This window comes from Lasioglossum baleicum, chromosome 5 (assembly GCF_051020765.1).
Source record: "Lasioglossum baleicum chromosome 5, iyLasBale1, whole genome shotgun sequence".
NCBI classification, from domain to species: Eukaryota; Metazoa; Arthropoda; class Insecta; order Hymenoptera; family Halictidae; genus Lasioglossum; species Lasioglossum baleicum.
In genome coordinates, this window is record NC_134933.1 from 9,399,379 (window position 1) to 9,421,933 (window position 22,555).

A 22,555-nucleotide genomic window follows, 5' to 3' on the forward strand; every position below is an offset into this window, starting at 1 on the left:
AATTACATAACGATTATTTTTCATAGGTTAGGTTCGATTTGGACACTGTGAATACATACTGTAAAATACATTCGTGAAAGACGCACGAAACTCTAACCAAGAATAAAGTGATTCAAAGAAAATAATAATAGCTTTCTGCAACTTAAATACAGCGCGTGCTTCGAAAATATATATATTCGGTTACTTTTGACTTCATCGCGACAGGTATTATTTGATATCAAGTGAGTTATAAATCATTTATATTAATTAATAACGTTATCTTCCGTCTACGTTCAAGATTTATTAAAAATCTAAACAAATCTTGAGAATTCAACGAATTCATGAACTTTATTTATTGCTTTCAGTAAGTGCCGGAAGTTTGAAGTAAAAGGTTAGTTTCGATAAACAAAATATGTTGCCGAAACATAGGAAGAAAGAATATATTTTGGATAAATTGCACAGAGGATTTGTAAATGTTTGCATAGCCACTTCAGTAGTAACTGGCGCAATGCTTCTCTATAGCGTATACGAATATATTCGATATATACGACCGGAACATAAAAAAATGAGATTGCAAACCGAAGAAGGCCTGCTGGCTGAGGGAAGACCTCTAGCCGACATAGCTGCTGAAATAACACAATAATAATAATAATAAACACGAATCCGCAAGTGTAGATGTATGAAAATGAATATTACATTATGTTATAATAAATTATAATAAAATAATAGTTCAAGAAACATATACATCAAGGGGGTAGACTCTCGTTTTCAGGATTGATAATCATTTCTCGATAAATAATGGGCTTTTTCAGTAGTGAAAATAAATAAAGCTAAATAGATAAAAAATCAATCTAGGCCGCGATCGCCTTCAGAAGTCCTATTTTTACGCTTACGAGGCGTAATTTGCATTATTCGGAAGCATAATTATAATAATATATTATAATAAAGCTGCGACAGCTATACTGCCGAATAATGCAAATTACGCCTCGTAAACGTAAAAATAGGTCTTCCGAGGGCGATCGCGGTATAGATCTTTTATCTAGCGCTTTTCACTAAATAAGCCCACCTTTACATTATCGAGAAATGAGAAGGCGCATCCCGCACCCTTGCAATCCTAGAAACGAGTTTACCCCAGTCTACCCCGAGTACTGTATTTAAAAATAGCATTTACCAGGGGTTCTTTTCTTTCAGTTGAAAGAGAGAGAGAGAGAGAAATAGTACATTTCATACTTTCTAATTTACCAAATATAGAAATTGTAGCATGAATAAACTATTTGAAAAAATGTGTTTTATTTGAGAAGTCAGAATTGTATACATCCCATACCACATAATGTCTTCCAAATGAGTATAAAAAGGCATATCGTGTGATTAAGCCCTGAGTGATTTTCAAATTTGACATAGAACGAATGTGCTTTATATATTTAGTTTTGTAATGAGTGCTGTTTTACCTAAGTATTATGTTGTCGATAATTTCTTAATTATCTCGCTCTCGTAAAGCAAAAGTAAAAGTTGTAATATAAAAAGAAAAAAGTACTATGCACGTTATGCATACGAATATTGTGTTGGATTTTTGAAATGATTTTTTTTGTAATATATATAGTTGCCGAGACGTGTGTGATTCAATGCAGAATTAAATATATATATGTACCGAATAAATGCTTAGGGAATAAATATTCTATTTACACTGTTCATAATTGTAAAGAACGAGTATATAAATAACACATTGATATCCTTTTTCAATTTCAATGAACACGCTCCACGATAGACGTTCATCGAATATTACATAAGATTATAAATCTACTGTTTTTGCATTTCGCGTAACATCGTATTTTATACAAATAATAGAAATATATCTTTCTTCGTTTACAGCGATCAATGACTTAAATCGAAAGTAAATCACTATAAATGGTAGGAGTACTTCTGTTAATAACTAAAATTTCATGTTATAAAATTTGTATATTAAATAAACATTTTATGTTTAATATTTACACGTATGCAAGGTGAGTGCATATGATACATTTACAAAGTACATGGTCGATAATGTTAATTATGTTGCTTCAAACGTCCTACATCTCGATTTGAAATTGTCAAGCACATAAATTACTATTCATCGTAAAGCCTAACTTCTTCTTTTTCTTTTTAAAAATGCCTGATCTCCTTTCAGAATTATTGTTAAGTCTTACAGAAGGCAATAAATTTTTGTACACCTTCCAAAAAGTAATTTTCGAGTACAAAATACATCGCTTATATGCCGGATAGTATATATACAACGTTTTTCTTCTTTCTCTTGTAATGGACATAATTTGTACTCAGTTTCTTGATAGTTCTAGCCAACCATACTTCGTAAAATGGTAGTCTACAAAATTTCTTAGATGCGATATAGATACACTTGAAATTAAGAAAAACAAGGAGAATGAGTTTTATTTACACATACGAAAATCAATCAATGTAAGACCGATCGAAAAGAAAAGAATCATAAATCTGTGCTTTTATACCAATATGATACATCCAAATAAAAAAAAAATTTTAATAAAATTCGAAAACTCCAACGAAGCCTTTTTAGCATACCAAGAAATAGTACGAGGCTCGAAATATCGTCTTACAGAGATCGACCTTTAAACCATATCGGTATATTCTGAAGTACTAATGCTCTTAGTAATCGATATACCAATCTATGAAACGAGAAAAGGATTTTCATCGGAATCGAGTGAAACCAGAACGAAATATAAAGAGTTGTATGTTCATAAAAAAACATCTTATGCTTTTCTTAGAAATCTTAAATCTATAATCCGATCGAATACTTGCACAAACCCTGTAGCCCATAGGCTGCAACTTGAAATTTTGAAGATAAAAATCTCAAGCAGTAAATCATTTACGAGTTGTTAGATGTAGGATTAGAATTCGATAATGATTCGACGCGCATCGAGTCGATTTTCGCAACAATTTTCAACGCCGGTCCCAATTTAATGCTCATAGCTGACATCAGGTGATCTTCTTTGAGTAACATAAGTGCTTGACCATCTATCTCTTGAATAGCAAAATCTTCCGCGTAGTCCGCACAGCCTGGCAAACCACGTATGAAGTCGCATACTTCACCAACCTATTATGTATCACACAAGATACTTGTATTATTTATCTGAATTGTATTATTTAGCTATAAACTATGGGTGCGTGATATTCTTACCGTCCACTTAACAGGATTAACTTTTGGCAGTATTTCGTCCACAGAAGACGTAGTAGTTGTGGTAGACAATGACTTTTCTTCTCCATTCTTCTTGATCATATCTACGTCGATGTTCTTTGATTCAGTCTCCATCTCAGTCCACTGTTTTTCTCCTCCGTCCCGGTCTCTCACCTCGCGTTTTTTGCTATTTCATTCATAATTTATGATATGATTAATGTTTGAAATAACTCAAAAACTTACTTTACATTAATTTGCACGTTTATACAATTTCTAATCTAATTAATGTACACTCCCGTCCACAAATCAGCGGACACTTACTTACCGTTCAATAAAATGGTAATTAAATATTACAAGCTTTTAGCTTGATTTGATTGTTTTATTTTTATTAGACGTAGTTACAGTACGATAATATTTCGAAAATTGAAAAAAGAATTAGCAAGTACTATGTAATTGCAGATTTAATTTGCATGTTCTCTACGTTAGAAAGAATTTTAGTAAGAATTGTGTCGAAATTTGAATAGTGTCCGGCGACTTATGGACGGGAGTGTACTTTCTCAATTGCTTCTGTATTTCTACGAACCTCTTTGCGCATCCAGTGGAACAGAAACGCTTCTCCTTCTTGAATTTAATATTCTGCTCGTCCACTAAATTACCGCATGTTTCACACTTTCCGATTTGAGCATTACTTCCGTCCTCATCGCTGGGATAATTCGGCGCATGCTTTTTCCCTGCGAGGAATAAAACATTTCATTAAACAACACGATTTCAATGTGGATCTCTACAGAAAATATATATATTAGCTTTTTAAAATCTTACTCGGCGGTTCTTCGTGATTCTCTTTCTCCGAAGAACTATTATTACGATTTAAAATATTATTATTCTCTTGACTAACTGTATTATTTAATGACGTTCGATTAACAGCAAATGGTTCAGACGCTGAAACAGACATATTCATAAGGATAAATATTATAAATCGTATATTCCATATAATTTATCCAACTCGGTTCTTTTTACCTTCTTGTATGACAAAACCTTCTATTACATGTGTAAGAACTTGCGGTTTAACCATTGCTTTCGGAGGCACATGTTTACTGTTCGCAGTAACCGATACCGAGATAGGTAGTGCTGCAGACTCTTCGCTGTTGACACCGTTCGTTATGGAATTAATTGTGTTCGCCAATCCTGCCAAAGGATTGTTGCACGGTTTATCTTCTGGCTTGACGGATGAATTTTCTTCATCCTTGGTAGCTGCTTTACATTGGTCCCCGTCTGTGCAAAACGTATATGTAAAAATTTTCATTGAACATGAAATATATATATATTGTTTCTCGCTAAAACCAACCTGTTGCTTCTGGCTGCGGTACTGTGATCTCTTCTATCGTAAGTGGCATGGTGTCTTCTTTCTTCATAAGTGGTTTAGTATTGTCGTCGTTCGTAATTGTGATGTTCGTAGTGCCTGGTAATACTAAGGAACACTCTGTTTGATGGTTACGATCGGGCGATGTGATCATTATAGTAGAATTGCTATTATCATGAGTTTGCTGATCCGTCGACTGGTTTACCATGGACATTGTTTGAACCTGTGACGTCCCACTAACTATTTGACTACCAATTATTGTCGAATTGATCGCCTGAAATATATTTCATCGCAGATTGTAAAAAGAACTACAAAATAGAGATGACAATATCGTAAATGAAGCATGCGAGTGACTAAAAAATTCAATGTCTACCATGATACAATCAAGAACGTGTGATTCTTCAATCAATAAGAAATAGTTGCGGTTGTTTAACGTTACTGTTCAAAATCGAACAGTCTATAAGCAACGACCTAGTAGAAAAGAATGTAATGTCGTTCATTACCTGTAGTGGTAACTGTTGTACTGTGGACATCGGTGACTGTTGTACTTGACTCATTTGAGACGTGGTGGCAACTCCAACACCAACCCCTACACCGCCTACGGATACCACAGGCATGATCGGCCGTTCTCCACCAAGGACTACACCAGGCTGTTGCTGCTGCTGTATGGCCATGTTTGCTAAAAGGAAAATGGACAGCGTTTAGACATTCAACGAATCTGCTAAACTTAGATGTGTTGATGTCTAATCAGTAGACTGCGGATTTTATGCATTTATGAGAAAAATGGGCACGTACAATTTAAAGCAGTGGTCATGTTAAAAATATTTAAGGACATCAATGTATTAGTTTCAGCTTCAGTTCTTCAATATATTAAGTTTCAGCTTAATAGGATAATGAAGAGAAGAATATACAATTTTTATTTGGCTCCTCTGTCTTCAACGCGAACACGTTTTATTTTGCATAGAGATCCGTAGTCTACTAATCAGTTACTAAACATTTAAGTATCGTACGAGGTATTATATCAATTTCATATCCACGAAATTTTAACCCTTTGCACTTGGTTGTCCCCTCTGAGGCACCACTAAAAATTGCTCTGTACCATTATTCAAAATATTGTTTACATTATTAAATGTATCGGTATTTAATCAATTACTAAACATTTAGGTATTGTATAAGGTATTATACCGATTTCATACCCATAAAATTTCAAAAATCATAGGGAATGGAAATATTCTAGATCGGAAGAAATGTTTAATTTCCAGTTAAAATAGCTCCGAGTGCAAAGGGTTAAAAAGATCATAGAGAATGGAAATATTCTGGGTCGGAAGAGATGCTTTTAATTTTCGAGTTAAAATAGCTCCGAGTGTAAAAGGTTAAAAATAATCACGTATAGAAAATGTAAACTGACTCATTATGGGTTTAGGCTGTATTTGCTGTTGCGACGGTTGCACTTGTTGCTGTTGATACTGTTGCTGCATTTGCTGTTGCTGCTGCGTGTGCTGTTTCTGTTGAATAAAAACCTGTTGGTGTTGTTGTTGCATCGTTTGCTGTGACTGTTGCTGCGGTTGCTGCGGCGATTGTAGTGGTTTACCGCGACCTTTACCGCCGCTACTTCCTTTTCCACTCTACGTTATATAGAACATACAAAAGCAAACGTTTTTCGTTTCATTACACGCAAACAGAAGAAGAAGAACTTTGAATCAGGCGACTCGAATAATCGCAGCAGCTGAAACCGACTCTTTCAACTATTGCTTGTTCATAGTAACCTGTGCATATACCGTGGCTTGAACTCCGTGAACTGTTTGCGTGGAAACGGAACTTGCAGCTCGTATATTGGCAGCTTGTACTGCTTGCAGGGAGGACGGCAAAATACTCAACGGTCGTTGTCCACCTGTGCTTTGCTTACTTTGTTGCTGCTGCTGCTGTTGTATATCCATTACCTTTGGTTTCGCGCTCGCCGAAGCAATCTGTTGCACTCCCTGGATTTGTTGTTGCGTCGCTAGTGCTAGAATTATAAGAGGAACATGTTATCTTGCGCCTCGATCGTACGATATATTCGATACGAACGCTAAAACTAACCATTGTGAGCTTGAATCGGTTGCGGACTCTGTATGAACATATCGGGCTGGTTAGGACCTCGTATGAATATTTGATTTGTAAGAAATGCTGGCGGTTGAATTCCTGTCCATGCTACTTGCGGCGTCAATTGCCACGGTGCGAACTGCATGCCACCTCTTCCGCCGGGCTGCGTAGCTGTTGGGCATGTGGTATACTAAAAAGAATCGGGAACGATATGCGCGTGAAACATAGAACGTGTGCAAAATATATATGTACAGGATGGGTCGCCAGATTTTACCACCTTGATTTATTGTTTGGATGAAAAAACTAATAACATCGGTATGTGTATCTCTTGAAACTATTTGATCTCCATCCAAACATTTCTCGCCAAGTATAATAATAATGACGTAAATCAAGGTGGTACAGTAATGTGACATTACTAATGTCACTATTTTTTTGTGGCTTCAAATACCGCGCCGAACGTAGAAAAGCATAGCGAAGCTCGAGAGACCTCTGTCGCAGAGAAGTGTAAACATAACTAAACCAATAACAAAACTTCTTTATTTTTCATTATTTTTTGATGGCTAATGAACGATGAAAGTTTTCGACGCAAAGAAAAGTACGATATTCTTCCTTGTGTCCGAAACATTCATCGTTCATTACACAAGTAAATATCATCGGAATTATATCATATTTGGTATCATTTTTATTAGAAAAATGCCACAAGTAAGTTGGTCAAAGTCCCATAAAAAAATAATGAAAACTAAAGAAGTTTTTAATTGGATTAGTAGTTCACACCGATATACCCGCCCGGTATCGGATTACGCGGCGTGTTTACACTGCTTGGCGAATGTGGAATGAAATGGCAGCGTAGCGACATACAGCTAATCTTTCAGCAAGACTTACAGTAAGACATTACTGTAATATCTGTGTGTAGTGACCCACTCTGTATATTACATTAAAAGTTGATGCGCAGTAGTACCTTTTGTACTTGATCTTGTTTGGCTGCAGACTGTTGTTGCTGTTGTTGTTGTAGGGATTGAGGTGGTTGCGGAGAACCTAATACACCCAGTTGCCCGAACACTAAGGTCTGTCCTGCTCCTGGTGTAGCAGAAGTAGGTACCGGTAAGTAACCAGTAGGAAATCCTTGTACTTTAGTACCACCGCCTGCAGGATGACCACCGCCCTGACCAGGTGTCGATGCAGTAGTCAACATGTGAGGCGTTAGTTGAGCAGCCGATTGAAACGGTTTACCAGCTGTTATCACCTATAAAGTATCTTACTTAGAAGAGAATTTGCGAGTCTATAAGATAGTAAAGTATCGCCGGAGAGTTTAAGTACCTGTATAGACGAAGGGTTGATTCCTGCAGGATGAAGAGCCAGGTTACCTGGCATTAACAGCGGAGTTCCTTGAGTATTATAAAGCTGCTGTAAATGATATGCTTGGTTTTGCATAGGTTGTTGAATAACTTGTACCGCTTGCGGATGAGCAGCCATAGTAGTTATAGTCGTTGCTCCTGGTTGACCCGATAGAGTCATAGAAACTCCACCGACACCTTGTTGTTGATGTTGCATCGATACCGCAACAGCACCCTATAAAATTTTGATAATTTTACAAATTCCACCCTGGTACATTCAAAGCTTGTTTCTTATTCTTTAATTTTCACCTGCTGCTGAGGCATAATCGCCGCTACCTGCGGCTGAACTTGCACTTGCGTGGGAACAACATTGTGCTGTCCGCTATTGGATTGCTGCTGCTGAGACTGTTGTTGCTGCTGCTGCTGCTGCTGTTGCTGAACTTGCTGCTGCACTTGTTGCTGCACTTGCTGTTGAACTTGTTGTTGAACCTGTTGCTGAACTTGCATTTGCTGTTGTGATTGCACTTGCTGCTGAATTTGTTGTTGCGGCTGAACTTGCTGAGACTGTACTTGTTGCTGGGATTGTTGTACTTGTTGTTGTTGAGCAGATTGTTGCTGAACATGCTGCTGCTGTTGCTGTACATTTTGTTGTTGTTGTATATCATGGGTTGCAATCATCATTTGTTGCTGAGGCTGTTGTTGTTGCTGTTGTTGAGGTTGCTGCTGCTGCTGTTGTTGTTGAGGTTGTTGTTGCTGTTGCGTTTGTTGTGGCTGATTTTGAGAGATTCCAATTGGTTTAACATCTGTCATGTTTTCCTACACCTTGTTATTATTTAGAATTGAACTTCCTTTCGAAAAGAAGTGTTTCTTTCTCAGTTATTAAATTTTCAGCAAATGAATGTCTTTTTTCCTTGCCATTGTATATAAATGTTTTTCATTAAATTATCACTTTTAATCTTTTCAACTTGCAGCACCTGGAAACAAAATTGTTCTTTCTTATTCTGATTCATTTCAAAGTGGAAAAACACATTATAAAAATAAAGCATGTTCAAATCATTTATGCATGAGCAGTGTGATCAAATGTGTATTCTCTATGAATTTGTTTGTAATTATTAGACTGCGGATCTTTATGTGTTTATAGCAAAAAATTGTAAAAAATAAGTGTATTCATATTGAAAATCTTGTACAATTGTATGTACAGATTGTTCAAACATTAAACAATCTATACATGGATCTACATCATGATTCGTTACTATTCATGCAAATAATTGATTTCAAGTATTATATAGTAATATGAGTAATATGTATACGATAAGCATGTATTTATTCATATTTAAAATCTTATACAATTCTATGTACAGATTGTTAAAACATTAAACAATCGTACACGCGTGTCGAACTGATAGATTTTGCAATGTAGCACCATTCATGATTTGTGTTACGATATGTAGAAAATATTCCATTACGTTATACATAGATATATCTGTGATAGTGATCATTCATAACCTTAATATTTCAGCTAAATACACGTGGAGTATCGCCAGTTTAAATTCGAATCTCAGTGAATTACAAGTGTTCGATTATACTGGCGAGAAAAGTGCGAAAGTGAGGTGTTCAAAGTGACCAGTTTTTTTACTAAACAATGTAAGTGTTCTGCGGATAGTTGTCCTTCGTAAATATTCAACGAAATAGAGATTAATTAATTTTACACGAACGTATGAAATTTTGCACGCGATACCTTTCGCATTCTCGTACGAAATCATCATGTATATTACAAAACTAAATATGCAAGTTTGTACATCAACGTTAGCTAACTGATAAATATTCTTTTCACTTTATACATAGTGAATTTTTACAAGTGTTTTGTGCCATAAAAATCAGAGATAACCTTCAAACGAGTATTGCAGGCAATGTTCAGAAATTCTACAAGAACAACGAGAACAAGAATTTTCGGTAATAAATATCGTTTAATTATTTATCCGTACAGTTAATTCAGCTAAAAAGCAAGTTAAAACTGAAAACATGTATCGCTCGGATTTGGAAATTGATTTTCTACATATTTATATAGAGCCGTACGATATAACCGAGTAAAATTCTTTACTTTTCAAATTCTAATTGAGATAATCGATTGCCTCAGCTTTTTTGTATCCGACAATAATTACGAGACATATATAAAACAGTTGAACAAGTGGGTGTACATATTAGAACAGAAATATTTATTCGTAAATACTATATGTATAGAATATCAAATGTTTATGTACACATAGAGCGTCTCCTAACCTGTGAAACATAGAGCAATATGTATTTAACCGAGAGATCGCATTCTAAATAATACAATACTGAAATAGTTCTGAACGAAATCAAATTCGTTTCCATAGATTGTTTCTTAACCTTCAGTTACTCGCACTCCATTTTCTACAGAACTGTTTACAAAGAACTCTATATAGACTCCAAACATAAATCAATTTTTTTCGAATAAAATAACGACATACTTCGATGCAAAACAGATATTTTCTAGCGTGGACGGCATACTAAATTTAATGTTTCGAGATTGTAAGTGCTATATGCATGTAATTAAAAGTTCAAACTATGAATTTACATAAGTATCCGTGGTCCACCGAGTGCCGTAAAAACAATAAAATATAATAAAAACATAGACTGTTTCTTAACCTTCAGTTACTCGCATTACATTTTCTACAGAACTGTTTACATAGAACTCTATACAGACTCCAAACATAGATCAATTTTTACTCGAGTAAAATAACTATGTACTTCTAAATTGAATGTTTCAATATTGTAATTAAACTATATACGAGTAATTCAAAGTTAAAACAACAAATTCACATAAGCATCCGTGGTCCACCGAGGGCCGTAAAAACAAAGGACAGTAAATCTCAGATAGGCAAGTCTAAAAAAACCGTTTCTCGAACGGTAAGGAAGGGACCTGCGTTGGCGAAAAACCTTTGAAAATATCGACGAACTGAGAATACGAACACGGTCCATCTTGAGATCGGAGATGAAGGAACACAAAATGTCGTCCCGCCAGTATGTACCACCATAATTAGTGGCATGACGAGGAGGGTCGACGGGAGAGGGGAGAGTATTACTCTGAGCGGGAAATACGATTGAAAGGCGGGCTGAAGGGGGAGGGAAGCAATAGGGGGAAAAGAAAAATAAGAGAGACACACACACACACAGCGAGAGAGAGAGAGAGAGAGAGCGAGAGAGAAAGAGAAGGGGAGAAACAACTGGTGATAGGGGGCGGTTGACAACATGGATTTCGCCATAATGGTAATAACGAGGGACAATGATAATAACAACACGCGCGGCGTTCTCGTGTTTTTTGCAATACCGAGGAACCGTGATACGCGGAAGAATACAGAGAAGACTCGCGTCTCGCCAAGAACGGTACAGCGCGTCCCTAACGCCGACATATTGGATTACAAAATAAAGCACGTTCGAAGATCCGGCGGGACGTAACACACCGTAGTCGTTATATACTCGATGACTGTCTCTCGGCAAGTATCCGTTGAGGTTATGCCTGAGTACACATGACGATTGATCGGTTCGGAAAGCAGGGACGAATACGGGTGTACAGGAGGATTAAAAAGTATCTAAACCGCACGAGACTGGCACAGAGAGTTTGAGGAACTTGTTTCAGGTACTCACATGGCGACTGCGCAGTCACACCTATCACGTTTTCGAACACGCCGTGGACAATCACCACCACCACCGATCCACTGTGAACACGGCCGAACTTTTCAATCGTGCACTATCGTCTTCGAGAAAAATAACAACAAACACTGGACGAATTTTAAAGAAAGTTTTTCTTATACGTTGACGTCGCGAGCTTTCGCGAGCATTCGTAGTCGCATTCGTTGTCTGCCTCCCTGCTCCCACACGATCCACGGAACCCCTCGCTTCTCTCCGTCCTCCCTCCCCTTCTTCCCATCAAGCCCACCCCACCACACCAACACTTATAACCTCACCTCTCCCGTACCGTACGGTATCCTCGTTCGCCCATTGGTCCAGCGAGGACAAATCCCAAAGGCATCGTTTGCGCTGTGAAAGGCGGGGCTATTGGATATGGTGGCTGCAGGCGCATGCCCCGTAACGGTACTCATACTCTCACCTCTGTCTCACACAGATACCATCGACCAACACGCGCGCACGCTCCCCGATGCACGTACACGCGATTATAGTCCGCGGAATATTTCGCAGTATACTCGACGATACCATCAGGGACGAACAAACCCGAATGCTCACCCCGGACAGACACACGATATTTTTGTTTATACTCGTTCGTATCGATCGCTCTTATTTGTTACACTGGAACATCTGCAAATATTTCTCCATCGTTTCTTCTCTTATCAAGGAAAATTTGCATCTCGTTGATTCTCGTGTTAACGCCAGGTAGGTATACGTTCTCGGTCAGTAAAGTCATTTATGAAAAAAAATTCAAATTCAAAGAATCAAATTGTCGAATACCAGTCATTTTTTCTCTTGTGTGTTGTAAAGACCGATAGAACACTATCGTGTATAGAACACCGTAATACATATACAAAATTTGATAATTATTTACATCACATTACATTTTCAATGCAGTACATTAAAATTGAATATGTATATCTCTTCGTTCGAAGTTTCTCGAGCTACGATCACAGCACGATGAAATATTTTTGAATTAATGTTTCACGTTCGTACACGAAGCGCCTAGATTTCAAGATCGCTAGTTACGTCCCTGTCACAGCTGTTTCTAAGCCGAGCTTCTACAGCCCTGCTCGAAACCCCGTGCAGCGATTTCGTTCGCGATTGGTCTTCCGCGTCTATGTGGTGGACGTCTGTCCAATCCGTAGAAAGTGTGTCCTGCATTTTTGTCGCCATTCAGAGAACGAAAGGCGATACTGGGTTGCGCGAATACATATCAACTACTTGGAATGTCCTGTATTCGATCGTCGGACTTGGCCCGCTAAAACCGCGATTCCAATGGGGAATGTCGAAGGACATCTTATACGTTACGCCATAACAATTCTTATCCCGTATCGATCTGAAGCTCGAGATCTTAATTGGTTCTAACGACAAACTTATTTTCGGACCACTCGACCGTATCGGTCCGATATACGTCGCCGAGTATCGTTCGCATCCTCGAGAAAACTAAATTTTCCCGATATTTCATCGATATCGGTGGAAAAATAATTTCTTATTTACACAGAACTTTTCCGAGGAAAAAAAGTCAGGGAGGGGGGGGGGCAGTCTGGAAAAGATCGAGACGCGATTTATCGGTGATCTTCCAATACCGGTCACGGATTTCGACAAAGAAACACAGGACTGTAGGACGTTGGCGCGTCGAAGGGTAGGAAGAGTCGTGGCCGCGCCAGTTTCTATCAACCACGTCCCTACGGCGGCATGTTCTTTCTCCCTCTCTCAGCGTCGCTCCCTCGCTCCCACCCTTTCTAACACACACACGAGTACATCGTTCGTGGAAAGGGGTTGGGTGAGTGTGTGCGTGCGCGTGGGCTGAGAGAAACGGCAATAGCCTATAGTCCGGTTCGCAGCGAGGTTAAGAAAATTACAATATATTCCGCGGGAGGAAGCGTGGCGGCGAGGCACGCTAGTTTCTCGTTCGACCGATAGAGCGTGTGAACGGGGGAAGGTGGGGGAACGTGGCAGCCAATGGTTTAGGTCGACCGGGGTTGCCAAGGTAACAAGTTAATGATTCGAGCCGCCACTAAGAAATTAGCGTTCGCGGTCCCGTCGGCGGTGTCGCGCATGCGTCCCCCCGTGCGAGAACCGCTATGTATGTATATCGTATACTGGCCGACACCAATATACACACCCGTTCCTTCTATCTATACGCAACCGTTTCCCCCTGTATACGTATACAGCCATATTATTCGTGTGGATACTCGTTGGTCGTTGTGTTGGTCCCCGTGCTACAATCAAGGAGCCATTCGAATGTTTGAGTTATACATGCACACGAAAGGAGTAAACGTGTACGAGCGTGTTTCGTACACACGTATAGAGCGGACACAGGACGTATCGGGAAGCCGGTTACGTTCACACAGAGAAAGAAACGTACAGCGTTCAGTCGTCGCGACGATTGGTCCCCTTCCCACTCTAGCCTCCTTGTTGGCTTCTCTGTTTTCCATTCGCGTTGTCCTCTTCCCCCTCCCTCTACCCGATACGGATTTGCATCTCCGTTCATCTCTCTTTCTCGCGGATCAGCCTTCCTTGTCAGACTTTCAACCCCTCTACCCCTGACCTTATTTTCCCCACCGTTCTTCACGCGGGAATCGTAATTCAACCACGCGTCGCCTCCTCGCGAATCCTCTTGAACGACACACACGCGTCGAAGGTGGGGGGGCGCGGCGATCAAGAAAAAGGAGAGGGAGTAGGAGGAGGAGGAGGGGAGTTGCCCATAATCGTGGATTATAATATTCGATGTCCGTCGATCAGGAGTTAGCATGTAGAAAATGGAAGCAGCCGGGGGCACGTAATTACGCCACGCCTGGTCCTCCACATGCGACCGCGATCCCCCCGTTCCAACACGAACATTCCCTCTTCCTTTTCTCGATCTTGAGGATCACGCACCCTCCATCGCTCTTTCGTTTAGTCTTTTTAATTGCTCGCGAGCAGACCTCTCGGGTCCAACAGTTTCTTCCTTGATCCTTTCGAACCCGGGAAACTCAGTCATCGAATATTAATCTCGCCGGGTAACCCTTGCGCAACATCGTTAGCATACCGCGAATATTTTCGCGGAAAGTATTCGTTCGAGAATGTATACTATTGGATATGGGTGTGAATGAATGAACACTGGTACTTTTAAAGTAAAAGTTAGCCTTTATTTCACGGCGAGGAAGGAAGCACTTTACCATGAGATGTCTTAGCTTCGACTTACTTTTAAGAAGGAAAGAATCTTTGGGACCCCCAGAAAGGAAACCAGAGTCACTTCGTATCTCCAAACTGTTTAGGTTAGCCCCCCCACAGTTCGGCACTTGTAAGAAAGTATACATACTTGTGAGAACGTTCCATCGATACTTCGTAATCTCTGTTTAAGAATACGACTCTGAGATCGTTGATTCATTTTTGTAACTTGTTGATAATCCAACATACAGGATGTCCCACTGTATCGAGAACGGCAGGATATCTCGGAAGACAGTGTCGTTATCAAAAAAGTGTTCCTACAAAAGTTGTTTGGTATTACAGGCTAAGTTACGTGGTATTAATTGTTTTGTTGTGGGTGGAGTGGTGGAGGACATTTCAAGGTCGCCTTGATTTTTTTTGAAATGGAATAGTATATTTTTTTCTTTAGAAAATAATAGCGGGTAGTGAGACGAATCCAAAGGTGTGCTAATTAAAAAAAAAAATTTGTTTTGCTAATCTTTTTTAATTTTATTTTTTTGTGCTTTTTCGCGACTGCAATCTGTTTTTTAAACAGATTGCCACAAACAATTGCCGAATGATCGGATCGTGGCTCCGCGTTGCCGCGATTCGAAAAAGATCGGCAGAGCACCGCGTTCGGGCAGTTAGCTCCAAGCAGCGGAGGAGAACAATTCGTTAATAAATACTGACTTTTCTTCCGACAAACCTCCTGCAGTACAATTGTTCCAATACGGAATAAAATTGGGGTATACGGAGGAAAAAGGAGATGGTAAGGGATCGAAGAGAATAAAGTGCTTTGACTTTTTTGCTCACTGAATGCACGTCTCAAACTAACTTGTCGATCATGAAAGAACTACTGAAAGAAGCACGTGGAAGATAAATTCGAACTTTGTTTACAGTATCGAGTTCTATCTCAGTAATTTAATACCGACGTATTTGACGCCACTTAGCAGCGGCTGCTGGCTGTTGGCCGTCGACCGATGCAGGATGTAAACACAAGCTAACAATTTACGTTCATCAAAATCAGAATAATATCATGTAGCACATCTTTGGATTCGTCTCACTACCCGCTATTGTTTTCTAAAGAAAAAAATATACTATTCCATTTAAAAAAATCAAGGTGACCTTGAAATGTCCTCCACCACTCCACCCACAACAAAACAATTAGTACCACGTAACTTAGTCCGTCATACCAAACAACTTTTGTAGGAACGCTTTTTTGATAACGACACTGTCTTCCGAGATATCCTGCCGTTCTCGATACAGTGGGACACCCTGTATATCGATGATTTGAACCGTCAGTTCAGCGGATGTTTATGAAATTATCAATTTTTGTAGGCGAATTTGAAAAAAGTGGGATGTAAAATAGAATTTTGTTTCCAGTGGTAGCAAAACTCGTACCAAATTCTGTCGAATTTTATATTCTACCCTTTCTTGAACATTTTCAGGAGCCACAAATGCATACAGATTTTTTTATTTGGATAAAATAACTACCGCGATGCAAAAGAAATATTTGCTAGCGTAGTCGACACTTTGTGCATGCTTGAAACACTAAATTTTTCAAGTTTTGAAAGACTGTATATCGCATGCGAGTAATTAAAAGTTAAGTACATTAGCTACGTCGAACGAACCTGTTGATTCTTTCCTTCGAAAGGGGACACTGGTCTGGCAACCGGCCTTTCCGTTCAGAACTACATAAATCAGGTCTCCTCTAGATTCGTTTCGAAAAATTTCGTTCCGGATCTTTATGCGAAATAAACATTTTCAACAAACTGCGAGCCAAATAGAAAGTAACTTTCTTTTGAAACCCTTTGCACTCGGAGCTATGTTAACATTGTTAACTCGGAAATGAAACATTCCTTCAGTGCAAATTCTTCCAACATTTTCACCGTTTTAAATTACATCTATTCATTATTGTCGTAAACGAGTCAAATCCGCTGTCTACTAATAAGAGATAAGTTCAATAGGCGATCGAAGTATTAATGGAGTCCTTGGGATTCTTTTTAAAAAAAGGAGTATGGGAAGAATAAACGGTATGCTTCACGGTAAATAGGATTTTGTTCATTTGCTCCGTAAATAAAAGGATCATTATACATCTTACCGACCGATCCAAGTTGTTAAAACATACGGGGACGTGTCTATGTAACATGTCGCTCTCATAATCCATCGCAATAATCTCTTAACCCTCATCCGTCCCTCGTGCCAATTTCACACAGTTTTTCCCGAAATAAGTTATGCTGTTCTGTAATTCGTAGGTAAATTTAAAAACCTAGGATGTAAATGTTAACTCATCAATAGACGGCGGAACTTTATGCAAAATAAAAATTGTTTGCCTCGATTCCAAGATATAGAAACCAAATAGAATGTTATTTCCTCCCTTAATAATTTTAATAGATGAGAGATCGTATATTGACATATTCAATTTTATCTACTCATCAATTTCAATAAAAAAGAACATCGGAAAATAACTGTTTACCTTGTTATTTTATCAATTTTTAGTCACTGTGTCAATTTGAAAAGGGGGCTGAATGAGGGTTAATTAAGTTTAGATCATTACCACTGCAACGAAACGATTAACGAATTCAACGATATCGATATTTGTTTTGTGATTCAAGAGAAATCGGTATTCTAGGATCTATATTCGCGGATCGTCCTAAATCACTTTCGCCTCGCGCGATCTTTAGCCGCGTTACAGAAATGTCACGTTTCAATTAGCGGAGAGTCCTCGTTCCGAGAATACCATTCCGGACACCTAAATTTACCGAAATCGTAGAATATGAACCGCGGCCAACGAGGGCAACTTTTATCGGGAAAGCTTGACAAGAACGAGGGACCGATTAATCATGAAGACGCGTTCGGGGGTCGCGTGGTCCCTCCCTTGCGCGCCTGTAGCGACGATCGTCAGATTTGCAAATGAGAGATCGACTACAGCCTAGGGTGGATATTCTTCGATGGTGTTCCATTGAAAAGAAGGATACGAAATCTTTTTTGCAGAAACGATGAGTCTGCGTGGATTGTCCCGCACGTTTCGCACCACTTCGGCTTTCCGGTCGTTCTCCGCGAACGCGAAGCCGGCGTTCACTTCCGACAGGTACCAAATACAACGGGGTCCTTACGCGTCAATCCAAAACACGCATGTGTCCTTCTTCAACGATCTGCTCGGTCGGAACAGGGTGATCTCGGATCCTGAGGAATGCGAGGGCTACAACATAGATTACTCGAAAATCGTCAGAGGTAAGGTAAAACGATGGAAACTATCGAATTAACCTGACAGAATTCACGCAGTATAACATAAGAAACCGCGAAACCAAGAAGAACAACGAAGGAACCAAACAAACGACACAATAACGAAAATTTAACCGTACATACATTACTAATTACTAATGTCTCCGTATTTTCCGCGGACGAAAACAATCGCGTCGTTAGATCCTATCTGGAAGAAACAAGCTTACAATACAATTCACTTTTAACTGGTTCGAGATAAGAAAGAAGAAGGAGATTTAATCAGACGTGTAACATCACGATCGCGATTACTATCGTAGATTCGATCTAGACAAACATTTCCGCAACGTCTGATTGCAGGGAAGAGCAGTCTGGTTTTAAAACCAAAGACCACGGAGGAAGTGTCGGCCATATTGAAATACTGCGACGAGAATCGGTTGGCCGTGTGTCCTCAAAGCGGTAACACCGGCCTCGTTGGGGGCAGCGTGCCAGTATTCGACGAGATCGTTGTTTCGATGAAACTGATGAATAAGATCATCGAAACGAACGAGTTGGCAGGTTGGTAAACGTATATTACGAGAATTGCATCGCGACTCGGGAGCAAGCGTGTTTGGCTGGCTGAGCGATCGAGGAATCGTTTCAAGGGGTAGACTCGTTTCTAGGAAAGATACTAAATAAAAGACCAATCTAAGCCGCGATCGCCCTCAAAAGTCCTATTTTTACATTTACGAGGCGTCATTTGAATTATTCAGCAGTGTAATTTGCATTATTCGGAATCATAAAGCTGCGCATAATGGTCGTAAACGTAAAAATAGGACTTTTGAGGTAGACTGCAGCGTGCTGCATCTCACATTTTTCTCACCATAGAATGCGAGCAGAAATTTCCACGTACAACTTAGTAAGAAACTAAATAATAATGGAATTGAATGGTATTGCCGAATCTTTAAGCAGACATTTCAGATTTAATTACAATTCGAAGCCAGCAACTACAAACGAAAGACGCGGAAAGTGAAGCATCTGAGAATTGTAGAACCGACAAGAAAATATTTAAACATATTATTAGACATTAAATTTACGTAACTAAATTACGTCTCGTAAACGTAGAAATAGGACTTTTGAGGGAGACATTTTTTATCAAGCGCATCCCGCACCCTTGCAATTCTGGAAATAAGAGTCTGCCCCCTGGCGGGATCTCCTAAGCGCGTTTGGACGCGGCGTTTTGCGATCCATAATCCGTTTATGCTGCGCGTCTGAACACACAGCAGGGAGATACGACGAATGGAGTATGGATCGCAAACGGCTGCGTCCAGAGTCCAGACGTAGGAGACTCCGACACCTTTAGTAGATCCCACCGTTACTCTTTCCTCACGATACTTAAAACGGTAGGGGTGTTAACCTGCGAGGCCGGCTGCGTGTTAGAGGAGCTGGACAATCATTTGGCGAACGTCGGCTTGATGATGCCACTCGATCTCGGCGCTAAAGGTAGTTGCTTGATCGGTGGTTGCGTGTCGACGAATGCTGGCGGCCTTAGACTTCTTCGCTACGGCAATCTGCACGGGAACGTGCTTGGCCTCGAAGCTGTGAGTTTTCCCAAAGTATTCGGCAGATGAAACATCAAACTGTCGCGAGAGCCCCAGAAACGTACAGCGAAAATCATAAAATCGCCATAGATCGCACACCTATCGATTGTCGGCACGGTCTCGAGAAGATGTTTGTTCCAGGTGAAGGCGAACGGCGACGTGGTCGACTGCTTGAACACGCTGAAGAAGAACAACACCGGCTACCATCTGAAGCACATGTTCATAGGGTCCGAGGGAACCCTGGGAATCGTGACGAAAGTCGCCATCCAATGTCCTCCTCTTCCGAAAGCGGTGAACGTCGCGTTTTTAGGTATTAGACCGGAGAAAAGATTTCAACGCCTTCCTCCGTTTGTTCGTCGATAACGCGCGAGATATCCGTTGCGCTTCCAGGTCTGAACAGTTTCGACAAAGTCCTGAAAGCGTTCCAGCTAGCGAAGAGGGAACTTGGGGAGATCCTGTCTTCCTACGAGATGATGGATAAGTTGTCGTTAGACAGCTCGATGGGCGCGTTCGGTTTGAAAAGTCCGCTGACCTCGGTGCCCGGGGGACATGATTTTTATGTCCTGTTGGAGACTTCCGGTAGCAACGCGACTCACGACGAAGAGAAGCTCGCGCTCTTCGTGGAGAAGGCGCTCGCGGATGATGTGATCGAGGATGGCACGCTAACGTCGGACCCTGCTAAAGTAAAAGTTAGTAATTCGAGTAACACAGAACCTGATACCCAGAGAAATAGAATTCCATCGAGTACTTATCCTTGTCTACGATAGCATGCCGATCAAACGTTCCTCCCACGAAGATAACGTGTCCGAAGAAGTTTCATTTCACAGACGATATAAGAAATGGTTTCGCCTTGTTTTATGCGCAGAATATATGGTTGCTCAGAGAACGTATTAGCGAGGGAGTCCTGCGGGAAGGATACGTGTTCAAATATGACATTTCGATACCGTTGCCGTCCTTCTATAAGGTGATCGAGGTGCTCAGGGATCGCGTGCGCGATCCACGCATCATAAGGATCTCTGGTTACGGCCATTTAGGTATGACTTAACAAATTGATCGGCCGACAACGGTGTTAGTGTTGTAATGATTATCTTTTGTATAAATCAGGCGACGGAAACATTCACGTGCAAATTTCGATACCGAACTACGAACCCGACATCGCGGCGCAATTGCAACCATTCATCTTCGAATATGTGTCCAGCCTACGCGGCAGTGTTAGCGCTGAACACGGCATAGGATTTACCAAAACCAAGTACCTGCATATGAGTAGATCATCGTCCGAGATCGAGCTGATGCACGACCTCAAGAAGCTTATGGATCCGAACGGTATTCTCAATCCGTACAAAGTTCTACATCCGGTCAAGGCAGCCTCGTAATCGCTAGAAAGCGGATTTTCACGCGTGTAAATGCGTACGACGAAAACCAGGTGTAATTTAAAACAATGAAAACATTCGAAAAATGTGTAGATATTGTTAGGATCATTTTCAACCTGTTAAACATATTAGAAATGAAAATAAATTTTCATTTCACTCGAGTTTGATGGAATTTAGGTACAAAGTTTTTATTTTGCATAAAGATCCGCTGTCTAGTATAATTACTTCTACCTTGTGTACAATTAAAAATTACTTCTACCTCATGAACAAGGTAAACGTTAAAAAATTCATACGTACAAAATACAATGATGTACATATAACTTTAATAATAAACCCATTGTTTTTAACATATCAACGCTCACAAGATCTGTTGTGTTGCTCTGTTGCAAAACTGATTTATCTTAATTCTTCATTCGTTCTTAAATAAGGACGCTGGGTAGAAGGATTAAGAGCAATTTGATTTAAAATGAAAGTATTGTAAAAATAGATCGTTGAACGTTGACGGGATAAATATACGTAATGGATGATACATTGATATACATACCTGAATGTATTCAATAAACAAATCATATTTTTCTGTCTATTTATTGTCCATTTATTTGTAGAATTTATTCACGGATTATTCAAGTATTATTTTGAAGACGATTTATAATTGAAATAAAATCGTTAAAAATTGCCGCGTTTTACCACGCATGTGCAAGAATAAACGCAGTTTGATGCTGTTTTATCGATTCTGTAATTGGTAGAGATTGTATAAATGGCCGTGCAGAGGTCGCTAGCGTCCAGTCGAACGATTTATAGATTATATTGTAAATATGAAAAATGGCAATGTAATGTTAAAATGAAATTATTTACACTCCCGTCCATAAGTTACCGGACACTTATTCAAATTTCGATGCAACGATTTTTATTATTAAGGACCTTTTATGAAATAAAAATAGCATTTATACTTTTTTCAATTTTGTAAAATTGAAATATGTTATTTTCAATTATTTAAAATTGATTTAGGTTATTTACAATTTTTTAAAATTCATATATGTTTTTTCAATTTTTCCACATCTGACCAAAATATCCTATATTTTCTAAATTTGAATTATTATTCTTATATATTTTTTCTAATTTCTGCCAATTGTTTTCCAATTTGGTTCCTAGAGCTGTCCCTATATATATAATCATCCCACAATCTCTCAATCTCCTGCTTCCAACATTTATTCAAATATGTATATATATATAGTATGTTTAATTTTGCATTCAAATATTATTTATATCACCCTGTACACGATAACCGACCAAAGTCCAAATTATATCGATACACAACTCGCATGCATACATCGAATTCAGTCGAGAAACATCTGTATTATTCGATTCCTTATTGCATCTATACAAATCGAAGTGTATATGTGCGAACAAATGCCCCAGAATAAATTTATTCGTCATCGATTTAATATGCCCGCCAGAAATTTATATTTAGCATGTCAAACTATGTCTATCTCACGTATGCATCATCGATCCTGAAATTACCTTACCAGGAACTATTTTAATTCATTAAACAGAAATATCTACGG

General features: G+C 39.4%; 2 protein-coding genes across 10 annotated transcripts; one reads left to right on the forward strand and one right to left on the reverse strand.

Annotated features, from left to right (window-relative positions):
* Nucleotides 1-1,092: 1,092 nt before the first annotated feature.
* On the reverse strand, nt 1,093-11,868 carry LOC143208745 (uncharacterized). 7 transcript variants are annotated; one of them, XM_076423449.1, is made up of 14 exons: nt 11,606-11,868; nt 8,246-8,910; nt 7,920-8,171; nt 7,561-7,845; nt 6,600-6,792; nt 6,287-6,525; nt 5,929-6,145; nt 5,024-5,199; nt 4,506-4,794; nt 4,178-4,432; nt 3,980-4,054; nt 3,744-3,891; nt 3,164-3,347; nt 1,093-3,079 (listed from the first exon to the last, which is right to left on the reverse strand). In XM_076423449.1, exons 2-14 carry the CDS (start codon nt 8,744-8,746, stop codon nt 2,852-2,854), a joined length of 3,042 nt encoding a protein of 1,013 aa, XP_076279564.1. In that variant the 5' UTR covers nt 8,747-8,910; nt 11,606-11,868; the 3' UTR covers nt 1,093-2,851. The 7 variants fall into 7 exon arrangements, with proteins under 7 accessions (XP_076279564.1, XP_076279563.1, XP_076279558.1 ...); XM_076423448.1 differs by having other exon boundaries at nt 1,096-3,079; nt 3,980-4,099; nt 6,299-6,525; XM_076423443.1 differs by having other exon boundaries at nt 1,098-3,079; nt 3,980-4,099.
* On the forward strand, nt 7,103-21,592 carry D2hgdh (D-2-hydroxyglutaric acid dehydrogenase). Of its 3 annotated transcripts, XM_076423502.1 has the most exons (11): nt 7,104-7,304; nt 7,367-7,485; nt 7,615-7,703; nt 9,456-9,580; nt 17,813-18,052; nt 18,401-18,598; nt 19,427-19,620; nt 19,762-19,930; nt 20,011-20,309; nt 20,486-20,654; nt 20,725-21,591. In XM_076423502.1, the coding sequence occupies exons 5-11, from the start codon at nt 17,818-17,820 to the stop codon at nt 20,991-20,993; spliced, it is 1,533 nt and encodes a 510-aa protein (XP_076279617.1). In that variant the 5' UTR covers nt 7,104-7,304; nt 7,367-7,485; nt 7,615-7,703; nt 9,456-9,580; nt 17,813-17,817; the 3' UTR covers nt 20,994-21,591. The 3 variants fall into 3 exon arrangements, with proteins under 3 accessions (XP_076279618.1, XP_076279617.1, XP_076279616.1); XM_076423503.1 differs by lacking the exon at nt 9,456-9,580 and having other exon boundaries at nt 7,103-7,304; nt 20,725-21,592; XM_076423501.1 differs by lacking the exons at nt 7,104-7,304; nt 7,367-7,485; nt 7,615-7,703; nt 9,456-9,580 and adding an exon at nt 9,749-9,889 and having other exon boundaries at nt 20,725-21,592.
* The last annotated feature ends 963 nt before the right edge of the window (nt 21,593-22,555 follow it).

Coding starts and splice junctions, on each gene's coding strand:
- LOC143208745 (XM_076423443.1), bottom strand. CDS start 8,746: ATGACAGATGTTAAACCAATTGGAATCTCTCAAAATCAGCCACAACAA. Junction 4,433..4,505: donor ACCGCAGCCAGAAGCAACAG/GTTGGTTTTAGC, acceptor CGTTTTGCACAG/ACGGGGACCAATGTAAAGCA. Junction 4,100..4,177: donor AGGTTTTGTCATACAAGAAG/GTAAAAAGAACC, acceptor TGTCTGTTTCAG/CGTCTGAACCATTTGCTGTT.
- D2hgdh (XM_076423501.1), top strand. CDS start 9,847: ATGTTCAGAAATTCTACAAGAACAACGAGAACAAGAATTTTCG. Junction 9,890..17,812: donor AACGAGAACAAGAATTTTCG/GTAATAAATATC, acceptor TCTTTTTTGCAG/AAACGATGAGTCTGCGTGGA. Junction 20,310..20,485: donor CGGACCCTGCTAAAGTAAAA/GTTAGTAATTCG, acceptor TTTTATGCGCAG/AATATATGGTTGCTCAGAGA.